Genomic DNA, 22,252 nt, shown 5'->3' on the forward strand with positions numbered 1-22,252 from the left:
TGTCATGCATACATTTATACCACAGAGATCACCAGCCATCAGATAAAATAATGCACGTTAAAAGCATTGTTGACTTTTTAAATATTATTCCCCAAATACATGTAAGTTATTAATATGAATAAATAATTAACAAATCATTTAGTAAGTATAAGAAAAAGGAGTTACTAATGGTTTCTATGCATAATTTTCATTTATGACTCTGTCTCCAGATTATTTGTTGGCCTCATTTAAACTTTACCTGCATTTAACATGAAATCCCCTCACCATAACCAGGAAGAATATTTAAGGAGTCCTTCTTTCATATCAGGTGGTCTGTGCCACACAGCTGACCCTACATAGCTGGAGTGTATATTCTGGATCTGCCTAATGTACATCATGATGCACCCACACTGTTGTACTGATTCATGTAAACATTTTGTTTGTTGGGTAATATACTAAGTAGAACCATGAATGATACATGGTTTAAAAAACATATATAACTGAGAGAGTGAAAAGGGAAGAAAACCAGGAACAAACAGAGAGAAAGAGGTTTTTGTTTCTTCTTCTTTTTTTTTTTTTTCATCATTAAGGCTTATGCCAGAGATGTTGGGGATAAATTACTTCAGCTGTGTCCTCGCTCTGCCTCTGAAGCCCTGCCATCGTCCACAATTTGTGACCTGGTCCTGTATATCTCTTGATCAACTTGTCTATCAGTTAAAATTTTCCATCAAACAAAACTTTTACCAAATGCTACCCTTATGCCCATTGGACTTAAACCAGCTACTCTTCCCCACATTTTATACTCTGAATTAAATTGTGTGTGAAAATTACCTTTTATTGACTTTAGTGAGAGCCTTATACAAAGAACTGAGGGCAGATTTCAACTGCCCACTGCCAAAATAGCCCTCTGTCCCATCTGTTGGATGCACATATCATTAAGACTTTTATTATCCTCAGAAATAGAGAACTCATTTTACAGTTAGCTAAAAATCTATGAAAGTCCTTGAAAAGCAGCTCTTCCTGGTCCTGGTAACCACTGCAACTCAGCAAATGCTGCTAAAGAACAAGACTAGCAATAGATATCAAAAGTATAAAATGCTTCTAAATGATAGCACCAAAATGTAATTCCATGTCTATAAATTCATGCTCTACATTAAACTCTTCAAGGAAAATCTATCTACTGTGCCTCCAAAAGCAGAGAATTTTTAAAATTAAAGTTTTAAAGGAATATTAAGAAAAGTTCCTCAGAAACATTGGAAAGATATAATGTCTTACAGAACTATGAAGTAAAGACATGGCATAAGACATGGCATCAAAAGAAATCAAGAACTTTCTTGGAAATGAAAAGGTTGTAAAGGGCTTAACCATTAGGGGCCCAGGGAGAAGTAATGACCTTTTACCAGAAGAAGAGAATAAAATCATGGAAGCCTAATATGGCTTTTTACAGTTCTGCTTACAATTATGCACTAGACAATTTACCCCTTGTGGATGAGTTCCTAAAGCCTGCTGAGATGTTGCACTCAGAGAACGTATACATGCTGTTTTTTCTTCTGCTGTGGTTCATTTTTATTAAAACAAAAACTCACAACAACTAAAAAAAAAAAAAAATTCACTTTTGCTGAATTTTACTCTTTCCGAGAAGACTGACAGCATGAATGAACATTTGTCCAATATTTGTAGTAAGTCCAACAATAAAAGACAATGGCTTATACATTCATGCCCAGTCAATGTCCTATGGGCTGGAATTCATAAAACAAAGGCAGCAGATGGCATACCTAAATTTAATTTGCTATTTGATTTATCCTTGTGTTACCATTCTGAAATGCAGACACTGAGTGTTTTCTAAAACTGTTAGAAAACATAAGACCATGGTTTGAGGAAGTTTATCATATAATCTGATGCTGGATCATCAATCCTCAAAAATGAAAACTATATTCTATCCACAAAGGCGCTCTTCTCAGATTAAGGGGAACCTGTCAACAGCCAATATTCCATGTGTCAGGGATGCCATTTCATGTAGTTTGGAACCACTACTCATGGCAATAGAGCAATACCAGACGTCATCAAAAGGAAGAATGTGCTTTTGATTCTGCTGGACTAATTTGAAATTAGCAGGGGCATTTCTTGGTTTCATCTTTACTTTCCAATGTTTCCTGAGAAAACTGATGTTTTGGTTTTTTGGGTTTGTTTGTTTTTTTTAATTAATGTGATCACTTTTCCTTGTGGGTTCTTCTCTTGAACACTGCGCTACCATCTTTGATTGCCTATTAGTATGCATACAGACCAATATTCTAGGCTACCACATTCTAAAATGAGAACTTCTTAAGCCTTATGTTACTGCTTCTGGCAGCTGTCAAAATAACTCCTGCTGATATCATGTTTAACAGACTTGCCTCCAAGTCAGATCAATGTTGGGAAACAGCATGCAGTGTTACAAAATTAGGTCATTAATTGTGAAGCAACCTCAACCCTCCTTGCATTTGGAGACAAAAACTTTTGAGGTAAAAGGAAACAGCAATCAAAGAGTCTGAATCTTTTTTTTTTTTAATCTCAATTAAGGTGTCAATTTAGGTATTTAATTCTCAAAATTCTTTGGAAGGATTTTATTATTTTAAAAGTACAGTGATAAGGTATTTAGTTCTTCTAAGGGACTGTAGAACATTCCAGCATAAAACATATATCCCTCCTAACGGGAAAACTCAAGTGCAAATATCCATTGTACTGATTATCTTACAGCACTTAAATGTCAACTTTTTCTAATAACTCCAGGAGAATCTGTTGTCAACCTGTTACCCTCAAATATCAACCAGACTAATCATCCTAGGGTTAGTCTATCAAATGACCTCAAGTAATATAATAGCAACGTAAGAGTCTCAATGAGTTAGAGTCTGGGAACAGAAAAAACAATCTGGTAGTTAGAACCAGACTGCCAAATGATAGCATCAGCTGCATTATCTGTGTGCCTGGAGGTTGCCCTTCCAAACTAATTTTAAGAATAAATTGAAATTGAACTGGAGCCATGCAAAGTAGAACACAGACCTTTTCGAAGATTCATATCAGGTAAATATTAAACAGGTTGTCAGAAAATACTGACATTTTCTTTTTTGAATTGATTGTATGCTTTTATTTCTCTACCCATACAGCATTTCATATTATTAACATTTTATTTATTAAAACCCTGCCCTTCCCTCAAAAGGCTTTAAGGGACTTTCATGTTATGTCACAGCATATTAAGAATAAAGATAATTCCCCACTATCTTACAAACAGCATAAAACAAATATTTCGTGTATTGAATTAAAGGTAGAAATGTACATCTTCCCACAAGTTTGTTTTCAATAAAATAAAGACATTAATATTCAAATATAACATGTAATTTATTCATTTAATAATTAGAAATACCTTGGAATTTCTTCTTAAAATCCATAACCTAATACACAAATATCAAAATATTAAGATGGCCTATAAGAATTAACAAAGATAAATGTAGGTGCAAAAACAGGTTGATTTATTTGGCACCATTCCAATTTACCTCCCCCCTCTTCTGTCCTGATTAATTGCCTTCAGCAAGGAGCTGGAGCCTAGTTATGCTGTTTCCTTAATTCCTGTTGATGGAGTGTTGATATAAGGAAAGACAGAAAACCAACTGCCTTTGAACTAACCCATTCTTCAAGAGTTAATCAATCATAACCTGTCCATTTTAATTATCTCCCAAATTCCAAATAGAGATATGTTTGCAGTTTCCAAATATTTGTTTGATTAAAGATGTTTTCCTTATTTCAATAAGAAACTTCAAATTGATGAGTCAGGTGGTAAGATTTATGGAATGAAGTAGCCCAGTTTATCTTCCAGTTTTCAAAAATTCTGGTCTGCAATTCAACAATAAACAACATTCCCCCAGAGATATGCAGACTATTCCCATTAATGATGATGCATATATATATATATATTTATATTTATATATATTTATATATTTATTATATAGCAATTGCACTATATATATACATATATAAAAATCAGTAGATCTCAGAGAGAAAAGCCTGCCAAGAAAATGTTTACTAGCCTCCCTCTTCATATCCATAAAAAAAACAGTTCATTGGAATATTAAATATAATTACACAAAGCTAACAGGCCATTGGTGCACCTGGATAACATTTTTGGTTGTTTTTGCCCTCCTTGGAGCAATACCAACAGATAGGGTCATCAATCAGTTATACCCATCAAGTTACAGGGAAATTCTGGCTGCCTCACAAACAACCAGACAGTTCAGTTAAGATACGGATTTTAGCAGAATTTTCCCTGAATTGACTAAACTAATTAGTTGTCTTAATTAGATGCACACAAAAACAAAAGCTAACTCTTCCTGGAAATAATTCCCCATTTAGGAGCTGTGTTTGTAACATCAGAATCAAAGCACCAAAGTTCTCCTCTCATAGACCTTTCATGGTCTAGCAATGATGATAGAATATGATGATAATGATGACTATGATGATGATGATAATACAAGATTTCTGAAAAAGATAGTTTTTATATAAAATTTCTCCTGTTTAATATGAATAAATGCAAATACATGTATAAAGTACTTTTAAGACTTAAAAAAGTCAGTTAAAACTGTTTTCTCTGACATAAGAGAAATTATACATTCCCTAATTCATCTCTCTTCCCATAGATCATTCAGTCCTTTAACAGTGAAGAAGAGCCCTCACCCACTCATTCAATATAGTTTGCAAGTTGAGAGAATGGTTTACTCAGAATCACCAATTGACCCAATTATTAAATCCACACTTCAAAATAAAAAAGGAAGATGTCAAGAAAACTATTCCTTTAATATTTGTACCTAACCACTTCCATGCCTGGCACAGCAGGGCCTGAAGAGCAGAAATCAAGCTCTTTTCATCTCTGAGTACTCCACAGCACTTAACCCTGTGACCTTAACATTGAAGTCATAATAAACTCCTCAGCCTTGAACAAAACAGACCAAGAATGTACAGAACCAAATTTTAAGTTAATGTGACTCCATTTATGAACTCAGTCTAGAGTTTACCAAAATGTGTTCCCAAAATCACCAGTCCTAATTGATGCTTTTGAAGAAATATGTTTCACAGCCAAAAATACTGAATGTAGCAATGGTCCTAAGTCTTCTAATTTTACCTAGACTTAACCAACCTGGCACTCTACTATGAGATATATTTGGGAAATGCTGTCAGGGTCCCTTTTTGATGATTTACCATACATATTTTAAGAGTCTTTAGACTCTAAAAAGCCCCCCTAAAGGAGCTTGTTTGTTTTAGTGTAAAGCAAACACATTTGACTTCAGAACCCTTTCTTATTTAACACCATGGAAGGTGTTTGGAGAAATGTTTTTCCAAAAACTGAGACATCATACAGGATGAATTATAACACCATGGGGCAGTTTACAGACTCTCCACAATCTCACGCTGTTACATGAAACACAAACAGACACAAAGGTGCCTCTGGGCTTATTAATCACCAAGCTGTACATAAACAAGAAGAATTTAAATATATAAACATGTGATGGGAAGCAGAAATTTCAATATCTACGGAAAAATTATTACAACTAACAAAAACAAATTTTAATTACTAACTGAAAATCCTAATTATCCTCCTCTTGCATTCACAAAGCATCAACTAAAATAAACTGTTTACTATGTTTAAGTCCCAAGATCACACGTCATCCACAAATGATTTATCCCCTTTAGTATATATTTGTCATTCTTTTTAACTGGCCAGATCTGAATCCCTGCTCTAAGTTTGGAGAATGTTCTAGCTAAAGAGCAATACAAGGCTCCCATTATTTAAGTTAAAATTTGAAATCCTACTTTCCCAGCTTCTCTAGAAGCTAGGGCACTGACCTAAGATCTTGACCTTGACTGACTGCTTAAGATCATCCTGGGAAGGGTAACAGTATCAACAGTAATAGCTATATTAGATATTTTGCATGAGGTGTATACTAAGGTTCCAGGGGGTGGTCAAATGACTTAGGCTTGGCCAATCAGCACATCTCACCATCCTGACTATAGAATTGCCTCAAGGATAGAGAAGTCAGTCCACTAGGATTTAACTGAAGATCTGGGTTAAATTTTTGAGAAGAAATTAGTTTTCCAATAGATATATACACACACACATACATATATATAATGTGTATATATATATATATATATGTATGTATGCATATATAAATATGTGTATATATATGTATATGTGTGTATATCTTTGTAAAAATATAAACATCATCAACTGAACTTGTGAAGCCAGCACCATCGCTGAGGATTCCAGCTGCATGAATAATGAGTTTTCTCTTTCATTCAGCTAGTTTAGACCAGCATTGTTATGCATGATAGAATTGCCATAGACTCTCTCCTTGAAGACCATGGTAGAGTTTGTACAGTAGCTAATAGATCCTGCTGTAACTGTATTATTGTCTCAGGGAAAGTGAAACCGTCAATACCGAAATTGAAGAAGAAAGCTACCTGTCTCTCTAAAGCAGATATTGATAGTTTATGGAATCTTCAGCTAGTTGGGTATGGTACCCTAGAAAGGAATGGCTGAGGTCAATGTTACAGATTAGTTTCATCATGCTTCTTAGAGTCCTATTGATACTAACCTTAACTAAATACAACACTAGATAAAAATGAATGAATTTGGTCCTAGCCCCTGTCAGTAAGATTAATCAGAGTGACCAACAGAGCAACATACTCACAAGGAAATTCACCAGAAGTGAAGAGCATATAAAAAAAGGTAGGTATTGTTGAGAAAATTCTCCATGGATCCCTCTCTTTCAGCACATCCTATGGCAGATTTTATTCTGGACTATCTTTTCAAAAAATGTTTATATAACAAAGAGTGTAGAAAACATCTCCCTTTGGGGCAAAGGGAAGTTCTGTTTTATAGGACAATAAAGCTAATGTCTCCTGTAAGACAAAAGTTGAGCAGATTTGCTAGCAGCTGCCTCGTGAGATTGAGAGTTTCCTAAACTCAGTATACCTCAACTGTGACACAAACCTCTGCACCCAGTATCTAGCTGGAATGCCTTTACATCATCCCCCATAGGACAGGGAAATTAAAGGACTGACACACAAAGTCTATGCTGTCTGCTAGACCATATATAATAAAGCCCTTTGCTTCTGACCCAGAAGTTTCACATCTTCTGCCAGCTCTATGAAACTGGAACAGGATAACTTTGTATCTTGTAAGTAGGATAAAAACCCAGACCCTTCCACTTTTTGACAAAGACCCAGATTAATAAGAGATGACATATGTAAGAGCCGAAGACTAAATATTGTAATTATATCAGTTCTCCCCAAATTGATCTATAGATTCAGTGCAATCGCAATCAAAATTCCAGCAAAATTTTTCATTGAAATTGATAAGTTAATACTAAAATATAAATAGAAAGGTAAAGTATTTGGAATCAAACTTGGAAAAGAATGAAGTTGTGGGATTTACATATTATTTGACCTTAAGTCTTACTATAAAGTAAAAAAATCAAGACACTGTAATAATTGTATAAAACTAAACAAATAGTTCAATGGGACATAATAGAAAGTCCAAAATTACACCACATATATATAGCCAAATAACTTTTGACATAGAAACCCAAGTTAATTAAATGGGTAAAGAAGTCTGCTCTATATATAGTACTGGATCTACTGGATATCCATATATTAAAAGTTTTGTTGATCAGGGTACCTGGGTGGCTCTGTCCATTAAGCGGCTGTCTTCAGCTCAGGTAATGACCCTGGGGTCCTGGGATCGAGCCCTGTATCAGGCTCTCTGCTCAGCTGAGAGCCTGCTTCTCCCTTTCCTTCTGTCTGCCACTCTGACTACTTGCATGCTCTCTCTCTGTCAATAAATAAATAAAATCTAAATTAATTAATTAATTAAAATTTTTTGATCCCTACCTTATACCATACATAAGACCCAAATGACAAAGCTCTTTATAAGAAAATGTAAGCAAATACGTTTGAGAACTTGGGATAGGAAAGATTGCTTGGAAAGAATGTAAAAGGCATGAACTATAAAGAAAAACATGGATAACCTGAAACTTCATCAAAATTTAAAACTTCTGCTCATCAAAAGATAAAATTGAGAAAATGAAAATAAAAGTTACATACTGAGAAGAAATATTCGTGATATACATTTCTAATAAAGGACTTGTATCCAGAATATATAAAGAACTGCTACAACGCAATAATAAAGCCAAATAACAACTTTCTTTAAAAAGGCAAATAACTTCAACAGATCCTTCACAAAAAAAGATTTACAAATGGTCCTATATATATGAAAAAATATTCAACATCATTAGTACCAGGAAAATACAAATTAAAAGCACAATTAGATAACACAGCATACTCTCCAGAATTGTCAAAATTAAAGACTAAAAATACCAAAATCCTGGAGAAAATGGAGAGCTACTGGACACTGGTAGAAGCTTAAAATGGAATAACTACTGGACACTGATAGAAGCCTAAAATGGAACAACTACTATGGGAAAATGTATGACAGATTCTTATAATGTTAAACCCTCACCTACATTAATATTTAGCAATTCCACTCTAAAGATATTTACTCCCCCAAAGTGAAAACATGCCAACAAAAAGGTCTGTACAAAAATGTTTACTGCAGCTCTATTCATAGTAACACCAAATTGGAAACAACACAAATATCCATCAACAGGAAAATGGATAAACAAACTGTGGTATATTCATACAATAAAACATTACTTAATATTAAAGAACAAGTTAATAATGCAAACAAAAATACTAATATATCATAAAAACAGTACCTTGAATGAAAGAATCCATACACAAAGGAATATTTATGGTATGACCTTATTTACATGAAGTTTTGCCTGAAGTACAGGCAAAACTAATATATGAAGCTAGAGATCCAAATATTGATTTCCTGAGGGGAATACAGAAAGAGACTGGAATGATGCTCAAAAGAACTTCTTAGGGTGATGAAAATGTTCTATACCTTCACTGGGATCTTTGTTACATGAATGTATGCACTTGTCAAAAGTCATCAACTATTACACTTATATCATTGTATGTTATACTCAATTCAAAATGAAAAAAAATACTACAAAAAAATGACTAAAAAATGTATTTTATTTAAAACTCATTTAGCTCCCAACTATTCAAGGTCTGACATCTAAACTAGATGGGTTGAACTTGAGATTATTTGCTCTGTATCCACAGGTGTTGAGAGAGATATCCTCTCTGACTTTACACAGCTACCAAGGCAATAATGCTAGGAAAACCATTAATCAAAATTTGATAGTGCCTATCTGCAATCAGAAGAAGAAAACAAAGAACACCTTGGACTATAAAAGCAGGTAAAACACACCCAAAGGATCTAGTCAGTCACAATGCTGACATTCTTGCTTCTTGTGACTCTGGCCCTAGCATCTTCTCACCATTCTGGTGAGCACTTTGAAGGGTAAGTAAGCAACTCCTTAAAAGATTAAGTCCTCTTCCTTGCTATCCCAAAAAATGTGAATGCACTACCCAATTTTAAATTTTGTCTTCTGCTACCCACCATTCAGTGAGAAGGTGTTCCGGGTCAATGTTGAAGATGAAAATCACATCAACTTACTCCATAAGTTGGCCAGCACCACCCAAGTAAGTAATGATCCTGTAGTACAGGTTTGCTTTACACTTACTTTAAAATCTTAGAATGTACTGTGATTCCATAAAAGGAAGAATGACTAAAATATTAACCACAGCAAGAAATAACTTGAAAAAAAAAACATTTAATGCCATGATACCTTCTTTTCTGCCTAAATTAGATTGTCATGGCCCTACAGTATTATAAATCCATGAAAACATTTTAAGGAGCTGACAGGACATGACAACTGGATGAGATGGAACTGCCACAAAGGTCACAGTACATCTAATGTACAGTCACTTGCCTTCTAAGGCAAAAGTGAAAAATGATCAACTTGGATATTACTGAAAAACTGGGCTTCTGTCCAACTTGAAATTCATTTCCACATCCCATGTATCATCTGTTCCCTTTGATTTTCTTTCATTCCAAATCAAACAGCTTGAGTTTTCATGACCTTGATTCAGGCCCTCTTAACGATATGACATGAAGGGCTGGGGCGGGCAAAGGAGGTAAAAGCCATGAATGATTTCCATATTTGTTTTTACTTTCAATAAACCAAAATCTCTATGCTAATTTTTTAAAAATCCACTGTATATGGGGTGAGAACTGATATTTTTAATTACATATGCATTTAACAGGAAGCTATTGCTGACCACAAATGGTTCACTTGGGCCAAACCTGTTTCCTCATGAAATATAAACCAAAATAATTTGCTAGCCCCTAAATATCCATCTCCTATTTATATCTATATCTATATTTATATCTATATCTATCTATCTATCTATCTATCTACCTTTTTATAGGTTTTTTTCTTTTAGCTTTTAAGGTATGGGGAGAAAAAAGAAGATACAGTATCATAATCTGAAACAGATTCAAAAGTTTAGAATTTAAAGAAAATAAAGTCATTTATTCCAACTCAAACCTGGAATTTCCTCCATAGAAATATCATCCCTGGTTTTTAGTTCCAACAACACCTGCTTGAGCACCTCCAGGGATAGCAGGAATACTGCTTTCAAAGTAGCCCATTTGCCTTACAAGTCATTCCAATTGTTATATGAAGCTAAAATCTACCTTCTCCAACTCTAGCCCATTGGACCTAGCTGAGCCAAATATTGTGTATCACCCTCTAAAATTTGTTTTATTTTATTTTATTTTTAATTTATTTCTTTTCAGCGTAACAGAATTCATTGTTTATGCACCACACCCAGTGCTCCATGCAATACATGCCCTCCATAATACCCACCACCTGGCTCCTCCAACCTCCCACCCCCCACCCCTTCAAAACCCTCAGATTGTTTTTCAGAGCCCATAGTCTCTCATGGTTCATCTCCCCTTCCAATTTCCTTCAACTCCCTTCTCCTCTCCATCTCCCCATGTCCTCCATGTTATGTGTTATGCTCCACAAATAAGTGAAACCATATGATAACTGGCTCTCTCTGCTTGACTTATTTCACTCAGCATAATGTCTTCCAGTCCTGTCCATGTTGCTACAAAAGTTGGGTATTCATCCTTTCTGATGGAGGCATAATACTCCACAGTGTATATGGACCACATCTTCCTTATCCATTCATCCGTTGAGGGGCATCTTGGTTCTTTCAACAGTTTGGCGACCGTGGCCATTGCTGCTATAAACATTGGGGTACAGATGGCCCTTCACCCTCTAAAATTTATTTATTCTAGGCCTTTTATAATTTCTCTTAGCATGGGTTTACAGACACCTGATCATTCTGGTCACCTCTGGATATAGCTCAATCTTTCTGTCTATATTTCTTTTTTTAAATGTAGCTTTCAGAATTGACAATGGACCCCTAGCTATGCTCTGATTAATACATACTGCAGGACCATTGCCTGTCTTCATCTGTAAAATGGACATTTATTAAGGAGGCCTGAGATTCTTTTCAACATCTTGAACAGTTTACAGAATAATCTTGGGTTATAACAAATATATTGGCCAATTGAAACCATTAGGTTATTCTTTTTTCACATGAATCACCTTCAAACAAGATATTACTTCTTCTTGCCTAATTTATTTTTTAACCTAAATGCAGGATTTTGGATTTACCCTGTTAAATATGTCTTTATAGCCTGTTTTCAGCAGGTTGAGATCATTTTTATAATGAATTCAGTCACCCAGGGAAATAATTCTTCTCCCTAACTTTATATTACCAGAAGTTTGACAAGCATGACTTTCCAACTTTTATCTTTGTCACTGATAAAAATATTAGGTGAATGAGGGGTCACCACAGAATTAGAGGCCTCCTTCATGGCTTATTCATTCAATACATACTTATCATGAGTTTCCAATGTGTTAAGTACTGAAAGTGATGCATTAACCAACCATCCTCAGGTAAGTTTGCTCAAGTATCCACATTACTGTTAGCTGTAGCTAACATTGTATTTTCCAGCTTATAAAGAATATAAATGCAGAGACTTGGTCAAATGTTTTGCTAAGATCCAGATTCAGCATTCCATCAGGATAGTGGTCTTTTTCAATAATAAGATGAAGTTCATTAGGCCTGACCTGACTCACTCTTGCTTTAAACCATGTTGGCTCCCAGGGATCATAGCTTCCTTTTCTGAACATTCACAATCCATCTACTTCCAGTTTACTCTGCAGCTTTGCCAGAATCCACACCAGGCCCCAAGGAGCTCCTGCTTCTGGAATTCACCTGTTTTCCTATTTCTGAAATCCAAGATTTACCCTCTCCACTCTTTAGTAATTCCTTCAAGCTCTGATTCCTCCAAGGGTGCTGAGAAATTTCTGCAATCACACATGCAGTTATTTTTTTAGTTACCTAAGATTCAGCATTTTAAAATAGTCGAGAGCAGAGAACCTGGACTCAGACTCCTGGATTCAATTCCTGGCTCTACCACTTGCTAGCTGGACCTTGGACACCTCTCTGGGTCTCAACTTTCTATTTTGTCAAATGAGAATACTAGTATTTACCTTATAGGATTGTTGTGAGATTTAAAGGACTTACATTAAGTCCTCTAAATCTTTAAATCACTTAGAAAGAACTTATATAATGATATCTATAGAAGTATTTGTTATTATTACCATCTTTAGAACTGGAATCTTGAATGCAATTTACATGGCCAGTATAATCCATTCTCTCCTCATCTATCTTGGGCCTCAATATTCTCTTTCCAAAGAAGGTGTTTCTGCTAAAAATCCTAACATGTGAAAATTTTTTTACTTATGGTTATTTTTTCTCTCTAGAAATAGAAGAAACAAGAAATAGTATACCCCCTGAGAAAAGACAAAAGTCAAACAATAGTTAAATAGAGTGACTTTCTCTCTCCCAGCTGCAAACATCAAGCTTTAGCTCCAAGCAATGGGACTGCATGTTTGTTCTTTATTCATTTTATTTCCAACATGAATGAAAAGATTTTTATTCTCCTCAGCAATTTTGCAAGTGCAGCATAGTCTGGACTGTAGCCTTCCTGATAAGATCATTACAAGGGCATCTAGTCTTTGTATTCATCCTTGGCCATGTGTCCTTCCTCCCAGCTTTTGAACATATCCTTTTCTAAGCTGAATGTACAGGAGAGCTGTGACCACATGGGACACTGGTAGCCTCCCCTTTTCATCTGTAATTATACAGTAAGTGTTTTATTTCATCTCCTTGCAATCAGAGTTGCACTTGTTCCTCTATTGGAGACATTAACCACAAAACCTATTCTCTTTTCTCTATGCTTTCTTGAACCTTGTTTCTCTGTGATAAGGTGCAAGTTAATCTATGGCCAAAGTAACATCATTACAGTCTTCCAGGGTTCCCATTACCCCTACTATATTTTTCTACTAAGTTCTTCCCTGCTCTCTGGAACTGAGCCTCAATTAGAAGTCACTTTTTCTTCTAAGAGGAAAAGAAAATTCCATTATATAAATGAAAAGTCCGTCAGATGTTCAACTTAGAGTCAAATGCAATGTGAAGAAACAAATTTATATAAATTTATAAAGAATCAAAGACTCCTGATACCAATACCAATATTTATTTTCTTCTAAGCCCTAAAAGAATGTATAGTGGATACACTACTTTATCTTGCTTTTGTGCTGGTCTCTTAATATATTAAAAAAGGCTCTTCAGTTATTAGCCAGCTGGCTGATTAAGTTGACATTCCCACAGTATTATCACATAAAGATACCCCATTACCTTCCAACAAATGTCCTTTATGATTTTTTATAACTCAGTTTCCTAGAATTGTAATTTTATAACCTCCATTTTATAAATTATTAACACATAATTCAATTCTCCATATCTCATATCATCTTTTGCTCTATTTCCATATTTCAGAAATAGATCTCATTCACAAGGTCTTGATAATTACTGAAATGTATATTTACTTCCTTGTGATAACATTTTTAGTTTATTATTTGTATCCATACTTCATGTATTGGTGAACATCTATGGGGCTATAGAGTTGCTTCTGATTTTTGGCTCCATTTCTCCTAAGAAGCACTGGGAATTAACTTCAGTAGTAAGTCTGCATCACACTTGGAAAACTTCATACTGCTGGATTTTGGTATATATGTTGATCAATCTTCTCCATGTCAAAATGAAATCTTAAGGTACCTCAGGTTAGGTCTGCAAGTTTTCTGTTGAACATTTTCATGAGATTTATCTACCCCATTTTAAAGAATCCATCATTCTCCCTACAGAATCTTAAAAGTCTTTCTCTCTGTGTGTATCTCTCTCTTCTTTCTCCCTCTCCTCTCTCTCTGTACATATATAGAGATATCTGCATATGTAGATATGCAGATAAATATATAGAAAGAAAGAGATCAATCTCCCAATAATTAGGAGAACCAAGACCAATGAGCAAGAAATAAGACGTTAGGAAAGGTAACTTTCAACTTAATATAGCAAAGAAAACCCATTCATAAAGCAATTAGGCTATTCTGAAGTGATACTAAATGTACTCAAGATTGTATTAAAACCATCACCAAGACGGTATGCAGGTATATGCTGCTGTATATGAAAAGGTAGTATCTTAATATAGATTCTTCAAAGCAGAATCGTAGACAAAGATTTCAGGCCAAAGATTTTGTGTGGGAAATATAGGGAATACTGGTAGAGGAGTGAGAAGTGATGTAGAGAAGGGAAGGCAGCTAACAAAAGGGATACTATTAAGACAGTTAGCACAGAGTATGACTAGAGCTTAATCCAACAGAGAACTCAAGGAATGGGTGTGCAAATCATACACCTTAGAATTATTTATCCCACCTACAAAACAAGGGAATTGGAGTATTTAGACATCTATTTTCCAGGGTCACTGGTTGAGCACGTCTCTGGAAAGAGTTTTATTTGTTTGGGGGTTTTTTGCCATCCCCTGCTTGCTGCGAGCTGTTCGTTTGGTTTTTTCCAGTTCTAGGGGAAAGAGCTTTCAAACACAGAGATGCAGATCTTGGCAGTGGGGAGTTCCCTGAGTATGCTCAAAGGTCCCTGCATTATGTATGGGTGCAGCTCAGTCAAGTTGCCTACAGATGCCTGGAGGGCTTTATGTGCTCTACCAATTCTAAACCTCTGTGACTATAATAAAGATATACATCCCTGTCCCATCCCATCTTGGAATGATAAGCATTTATTAGAAACACAAATTCAGTTAACTTTTAAAAATATGCTTTCTTCCATAATATGCTTGTCTTCAGTGTCCTTCTCTTTACAATGTTGGCTAACTAGAATTCATCACCAGCCCCTAGCTTTTTCTGTTCTTATCATGGCATGTCTTTGTATTTCCCCTACTGTCTCTTAACCTTTCATCTTTATCCTCTCATCTTTGACTCACTAGATCACATTGTGTAGCCAATCCTTATCAAATCATCAATACTGTCACCTTTCAACACCTTAGTGACAACCACGCTCATATTTTTCTTCTGGAATCCCTTCTGATATTGTCCCAATGTCCCTGCCTCATACTGCCCTTATACACTCTACAGCCCTGACTCATCACTCAGCACCCACTAGACATCTACAGTGGTCTGAAGATTACCAGGACAAGACATAGATTATTGGATTCTCCCCAGGCAAGTGTATCTGAAATTGAGTCATCTTAATATCTTACCTATTAGTTTCTATTAAATGAACTCTAAGTATTGCCAAAACTTGCTTCTAAGTTTCCAAGCAATGGTCCTAAATATCACCTGTAACATCTCCAGACTAAGACCAGCTCATAATTACCTACAGGGATTGGGTGAGAATCAGAGGCAGAGAAAGACCCATTGTCAGGCTCATCTCAAGCTCACTTTCCTCTGCTCAAAGAAGAAACAGAAAACAGAAACCTGAGAGAGACAACACACCCTTGGTTAATGTTTTTCCATGAAAAAAGGAGATTTGAAACCACACATCCACAAGGAAAAGCATTAGAATTATCAAATATGTTATTCTGTTATTTTTGTGCATAATTTTCTCCAAAATCTCCCCCATAAGAACAGAAGCTATGTTTGATTTGCTCACTAATGTAATCCTAGTCTCAGGCACAAAGCCTAGCACATAGTAGGTCCTTAGTAAAAGCTGATGAATAACTGAACAAATGAAAATGTCTGGATCTTTGAGAGCATTTTGTTTCTGGCCATGACGACAAGATGACCACTGGAGAAAGATGTACGTTCCTTTCCAATATATCCTCCACAGGTTAGAGATGTAGATCCTGGTTCTGCACATTACTGTGAGTGCTGAGTTCCAAGTACAAATTAATAAAATAAATCATTTAAAAAGTAAAAAGGAAAGCTCAATTTCTTTCTATTAAATTTTGTGGCTGTAGTTAATTCATCATCATTCATTCAGAACATTTATCCATTATCACAAACACTACTATCACAATAAGCAATTGCTACAGAAAATCAATAAATAGAATAAGAGCCATTATAAAATACTGGTATTATGGGAAATTAACTAGCATTATGGGAAATAATTATATGTTCTTCATGCTTGATGATAATCAGTATATATATGTATATATATATATATATAAACATTTTTATTGACATACTGCTTGGTCCCAACTCTTGTTCACTCAAGGAGATATTTTTAAGAGATTTCATGGATAATTTGAGTTTGAAAATAACTCAGTGAGGTAGAGTAAGAGTGTGCTTGCTGATGATAACTCACTATCATTGAATTCACTATCACTGAATTATAGGTGTCAAACATAATATATTTTTCTCCTTATTCAGATTGACTTCTGGAAACCGGATTCTGTCACACAAATCAAACCTCACAGTACAGTTGACTTCCGTGTAAAAGCAGAAGATATTTTCACTGTGGAAGATTTTCTGGAGCAGAATGAACTACAATATGAGTAAGTTTATGTTTTATAGCTATTAAAATTCTCTCCTATGTATGCTTTCATCTGAGCCTCTGAATAACCCTGGGAAAGTAAAAGTAAGACCAAGACCATGGCTTCCCTGAGACCCCACAAATAGCTGATGGCAAAACTGGTCCTAGATTCCAAATTGTAAGACTTTAAGCCTGGTAGATATTTTGTTTAGTTCTTATTCCAATTTAAAAAAAAATGGTTTTGACTCCTGAACCCCAATTCAGCAAGATATCTGACCTGCTAAATGGTTATAGATAGACTATAGGCCAAACCAATAAACACTGTTATCAGCTAGACACAGTTTTAGTCCCAAATAACATCAAGTCTTCCTTCCAACTGAGCAACCAGACCTATTAGGAGCTTTAAGGACTCCTCAGGCTTCTTACTTTTCGTGTATGCATACCAGACTCAATCAATATTTATTTCAACTTAACCATTCATATATTTTCTTATCATTTGATTGTTTTTTCATCATAATAAGTATACTCTTTAATCTCCATCTTCTATTTCCTCCACTCCCCGACCTATCCTCCCTCTGGTAACCATCAGTTTGTTCTCTATAATTAAGAGTCTGTTTTTTGGTTTGTCTATCTACTCTTTGTTTTTCCTTTGTTTGTTTTGTTTCTTAAATTCCACATATAGTATTTGTCTTCTCTGACTTACTTCGCTTAGCATTATATTCTCAAGCTCTATCCATGTTGTTGGAAATGGCAAAATTCCATTCTTTTTTAAGACTAATATTCCATTGTGTATATATGCCACATCTTCTATATCCATTCACCTATTGAAAGACACTTGGGGTGCTTCCATAATCTGACTACTTTAAATAATGTCACAATAAAAGTAGACGTACATGTATCCCTTTGAACTAGTGTTTTTGCATTTGGGGGGTAAATATACTTCCTGGATCACAGAGTAGTTCTATTTTTAATTTTTTGAGGAACCTCTATACTTTTTCCACAATGGTTGCACCAATTTGCATTCCTACCAATGGTGCAAGTGGGTTCCTTTTTCTCCACATCCTCACCAACACTTATTGTTTCTTGTGTTTTTGATTTTCACCATTCTCATAGATGTGATGTGATATCTCATTGTAGTTTTGATTGCATTTCCCTGATGAGTGATGTTGAGCATTTTTTCATATGTCTGTTGTCCCTCTACATATTTTCTTTGGAGAAATGTCTGTTCATTTCTTTTGCTCATCTAAAATTGGATTATTTGCTTTTTTCAATATTCGGTTGTATCAGAGCTCTTTATATATTTTGGATACTAACCATTTATCAGATATGTTATTTTCAAATATTTTCTCTGATTTCATAGGCTGCCTTTTAGTTTTGTTAATTATTTCCTTCACTGTGCAGAAACTTTTGATTTTGATATAGTCCCAATAGTTTATTTTTGTCTTTATTTCCCCTGCCTCAGGAGACATAGCTAGAAAAATGTTGCTACATCTGATGTCAGAGAGACTACTGCCTATACTCTCTCTTCTAGAGTTTTTATGCTTTTGATTGTCACACTAGATCTTTAATCCACTTTGAGTTTATTCTTGTGGATGGTGAAAGAAAGTGAGCCAGTTTCATTCTTTTGCATTAGCTGTCCTGTTTTCCCAATATCATTTGTTGAACAGACTTTTCCCCATTGTATATCCATTCCTCTTTTGTAAATATTACTGACCATATAATTGTGGGTTTATTTCTAGGTTGTCTGTTATAATCCATTGATCTATGTGTCTATTTTTATGCCAGTACTATACTGTTTTAATTACTACTGCTTTGTAATATAACTTGAAATCCGGAAATGTGATACCTCCAGTTTTGTTTTTCTTCCTCATACTCCTTTAGATTAAGGACAAGATTAGGGTCAGACTGAATGGTTCTCTGTCCTTTTATCCTCCACAGCCCTCACCACTATTTCTAATGATAGAAGTCATAGAGAAAATACGAAAAAAAAAAAAAAAAAGAAAAAGAAAAAGAAAGTGATTCCCCAGAGGCCTAGAACAGAGTTAGCTAAGCTGATCATCACATGTCTCCTCTCCCCAAATACCACACTGGGCCATGTAACCCTTTTTAGATGAAAGTGTCTTCCTAAGTAGAAGCAGTTGTCCATTGTTGATCAAAAAACAGACAGTAAGTGCCTACCTGTACCAAGCACCATAAAGGATAGATATGGTCCCAACCCCTTCAGAGGAAAACAGAGAATTTAACTTTAAACAAAGAATTTCAGAATTGTGTAACAGATGTTAAGAAGAATGAAGTGCTAGAGATATAGAGGAATTGAGCAGCTCTGGGAATCAAAGGCCACAAGAGGAAATGAGTCTTCACCTGAGAACTGAGATGAGCCAAAGTTAGCCAAAGAAAAGGAAAAAATTATACTCTAGGCAGAGAACTGACAATATGGTAAGCTTAGAACTTGGAGAGATCACGCTAACCTGGAGGTATCTGCACTAGAGAGAAGAAAGAAATGAGGTATTTTGTTCAAAACAGTTCTTCCTCCAGGGAGTGGATCAGTAAGAAGCAAACAGGCAGTATCAAGCTCCAGTCCTGAACACGCAAATGTTTATCCAACAATACCCCACCACAAGCTCAAGTCTTCATTAATTTTGAGTAAATGTAACTTAAAATTTTTTAACGGAAATTTTCTCTTGTTTTTCACATTTTAAAAATATTAAATAGTATTTATGCTAGTGAAGATGTCAGAATTATTACCTATAAAGTCTGTATCTCATCAGGAGAAGTGGTACAATATAACATAACAAGTAAATGCTCTAGGAAAAAACAAAACAAAACAAAAAAACCAAATTCAAGTCCTAACTCTGCAACTTCCTGAATGTGTAACCTTAGATAATTTACTTAATTTTTCTTTTTTTTTTTTTTAAAGATTTTATTTATTTACTTGAGAGAGACAGGGAGAGAGAGCATGAACGAGGAGAAGGTCAGAGAGAGAAGCAGACTCCCCATGGAGCTGGGAGCCTGATGCGGGACTCGATCCCGGGAATCCAGGATCATGACCTGAGCCAAAGGCAGTCGTCCAACTGAGCCACCCAGGCATCCCTTTTTTTTTTTTTTTTAAAGATTTTATTTATTTATTTGACAGAGAGAAATCACAAGTAGATGGAGAGACAGGCAGAGAGAGAGAGAGGGAAGCAGGCTCTCCGCCGAGCAGAGAGCCCGATGCGGGACCTGATCCCAGGACCCTGAGATCATGACCTGAGCCGAAGGCAGCGGCTTAAACCACTGAGCCACCCAGGCGCCCCAGATAATTTACTTAATTTTTCTGAACTTCCATTTCCTTATCCATAATATGAAGATATAATACCTCTTTCAAAGGACTGTGAAGATGAACTAAAACAATATGTAAATAAATTGCTACTGGCATTACTATTGTTATGGTTTATTATTATACTAAGAGAGAAATGAAATATTTCTTAAAGATCAAGAGAAACTGTTTTGCTTAACCCCATTATCAGGCTTCATATAGCTTAGCTACCTGCTTCTACCTAAGGGAAGTGTCAAAATGTGACCACAAGAATGGACTGTCTTTTTATTTTTTTTCTTCTGTTTTTAATTTTTTATTTTTTATAAACATATATTTTTATCCCCAGGGGTACAGGTCTGTGAATCACCAAGTTTACACACTTCACAGCACTCACCAAAGCACATACCCTCCCCAATGTCCATAATACCGCTCCCTTCTCCCAAACCCCCTCCCCCCAGCAACCCTCAGTTTGTTTTGTGAGATTAAGAGTCACTTATGGTTTGTCTCCCTCCCAATCCCATCTTGTTTCATTGATTCTTCTCCTACCCACTTAAGCCCCCATGTTGCATCACCACTTCCTCATATCAGGGAGATCATATGATAGTTGTCTTTCTCTGCTTGACTTATTTCGCTAAGCATGATACGCTCTAGTTCCATCCATGTTGTCACAAATGGCAAGATTTCATTTCTTTTGATGGCTGCATAGTATTCCATTGTGTATATATACCACATCTTCTTGATCCATTCATCTGTTGATGGACAAACTATGGAAAGAACCTAGATGTCCATCAACAGATGAATGGACTATCTTTTTAAAACAAAGATATAACACAGTTAAGTTTCAAAATTTGATTAAGACTCATGTCTGTGACTTTTTGCTCTTCTTATTACACTAGGAAGAACTTTTAAAATCCTAGCCTTTAGGAGCCTTTGGTAATTTTTTTAAAATATTTTTTTAACGACAGTTTCTTTATAATTCTTTGATAAAAACAAAAGGAAGATCAGACACCATAAGCTAACCCTAGCTACCTAAATGACATCCTAATTCTACCTATATCACAAAGTAGCAATATGGCTTCTAATTGCATATAAATCTCCCTTTATCAGATGGAAAATTTATATCCTTTTTTAGTGGATAAACTTCTTGGGAATTGGATATGAATGTTATCTCATGTAGAACATTGGAAATTCCCCAAGAGCTAAACTCTTGTTAATTTTTGCTTCTCTGTTCACTGCTTAGCACACATGTAGCATACAATTTTCTAAATACTAAATAATTATAAGTCCCTAGAGACTTTATTGCTGGAGGAGCGCACCAGCAATATCCTAGCTGGGACTGTAAGCAGTCCCTGTGCATCCCATCATTATCTCATATGGTAACTAATTTGTATTTAGACAGGTTCTTGCTGGCAAGAGTTTGTAATCATGTTTATATCCAACAGGAACCATCTACTACTGCACAAGTTCCACCAAAATAGCTTTGCAGACTTTTCCATGGTTGCATCCCTCTTCACCAAGACTTGTTATCACTTTGGAAGCTTTAACCAATTTCTGAGTTGCCATGGGAAAAAATTCAGAAAGTGTGCACCAAGAATAATAACTGTATCTTTATGTTTATGCTGCACCCTTAGATACAGAAAGACTAGGAAATGGATGGTGCAAATCTCCAACTTATTGTTTTGAAGCCGTTAACAGACTTTTTGGTGGGCAGGCTTTCACAGAATACCTTCCTACAAATTACAGGAATGTTGCCTTTGCCCCCATCCAATCCCGGGAGAGACTGTTAGTAATATAACTTCCTATAACATTATTTTTCTGTGTATTTCAGATTAAGACAGGAACATGTCCTTGGATAGCAATGGGTACATAACAATGTTCGTCACTAGCAATGGGCATGTAGTAGAGGAACTAACCAAATACTCATTTTTCAAGAATGTATAAGGGGGAAAAAAGTGAGTCATGCCTCCTTTTCTCAGATATTCTGTTCCTTGTTTTTTTGGGAGTCCCTGTTATCTAATTAGCCTGCATCTTTATAGAAAAGAAGTTGGATAGCACTATAAAAGGAAAATATGA

General features: G+C 35.4%; 1 protein-coding gene across 1 annotated transcript in view; it reads left to right on the plus strand.

Annotated features, from left to right (window-relative positions):
- The first annotated feature begins 9,328 nt into the window (after positions 1-9,328).
- Positions 9,329-22,252, plus strand: part of CPB1 (carboxypeptidase B1) — a 35,232-nt gene continuing 22,308 nt past the window's right edge. The window contains exons 1-3 of the mRNA XM_004755483.3: positions 9,329-9,439; positions 9,546-9,621; positions 16,782-16,906. Coding sequence (XP_004755540.1) covers positions 9,369-9,439; positions 9,546-9,621; positions 16,782-16,906 — 272 coding nt within the window. The 5' untranslated portion in view covers positions 9,329-9,368. The remainder of the gene's footprint in view (positions 9,440-9,545; positions 9,622-16,781; positions 16,907-22,252) is intronic.

Source organism: Mustela putorius, unplaced genomic scaffold, assembly GCF_011764305.1.
Source record: "Mustela putorius furo isolate JIRA1106 unplaced genomic scaffold, ASM1176430v1.1 tig00003834_pilon_pilon_pilon, whole genome shotgun sequence".
Lineage (NCBI taxonomy): Eukaryota > Metazoa > Chordata > Mammalia > Carnivora > Mustelidae > Mustela > Mustela putorius.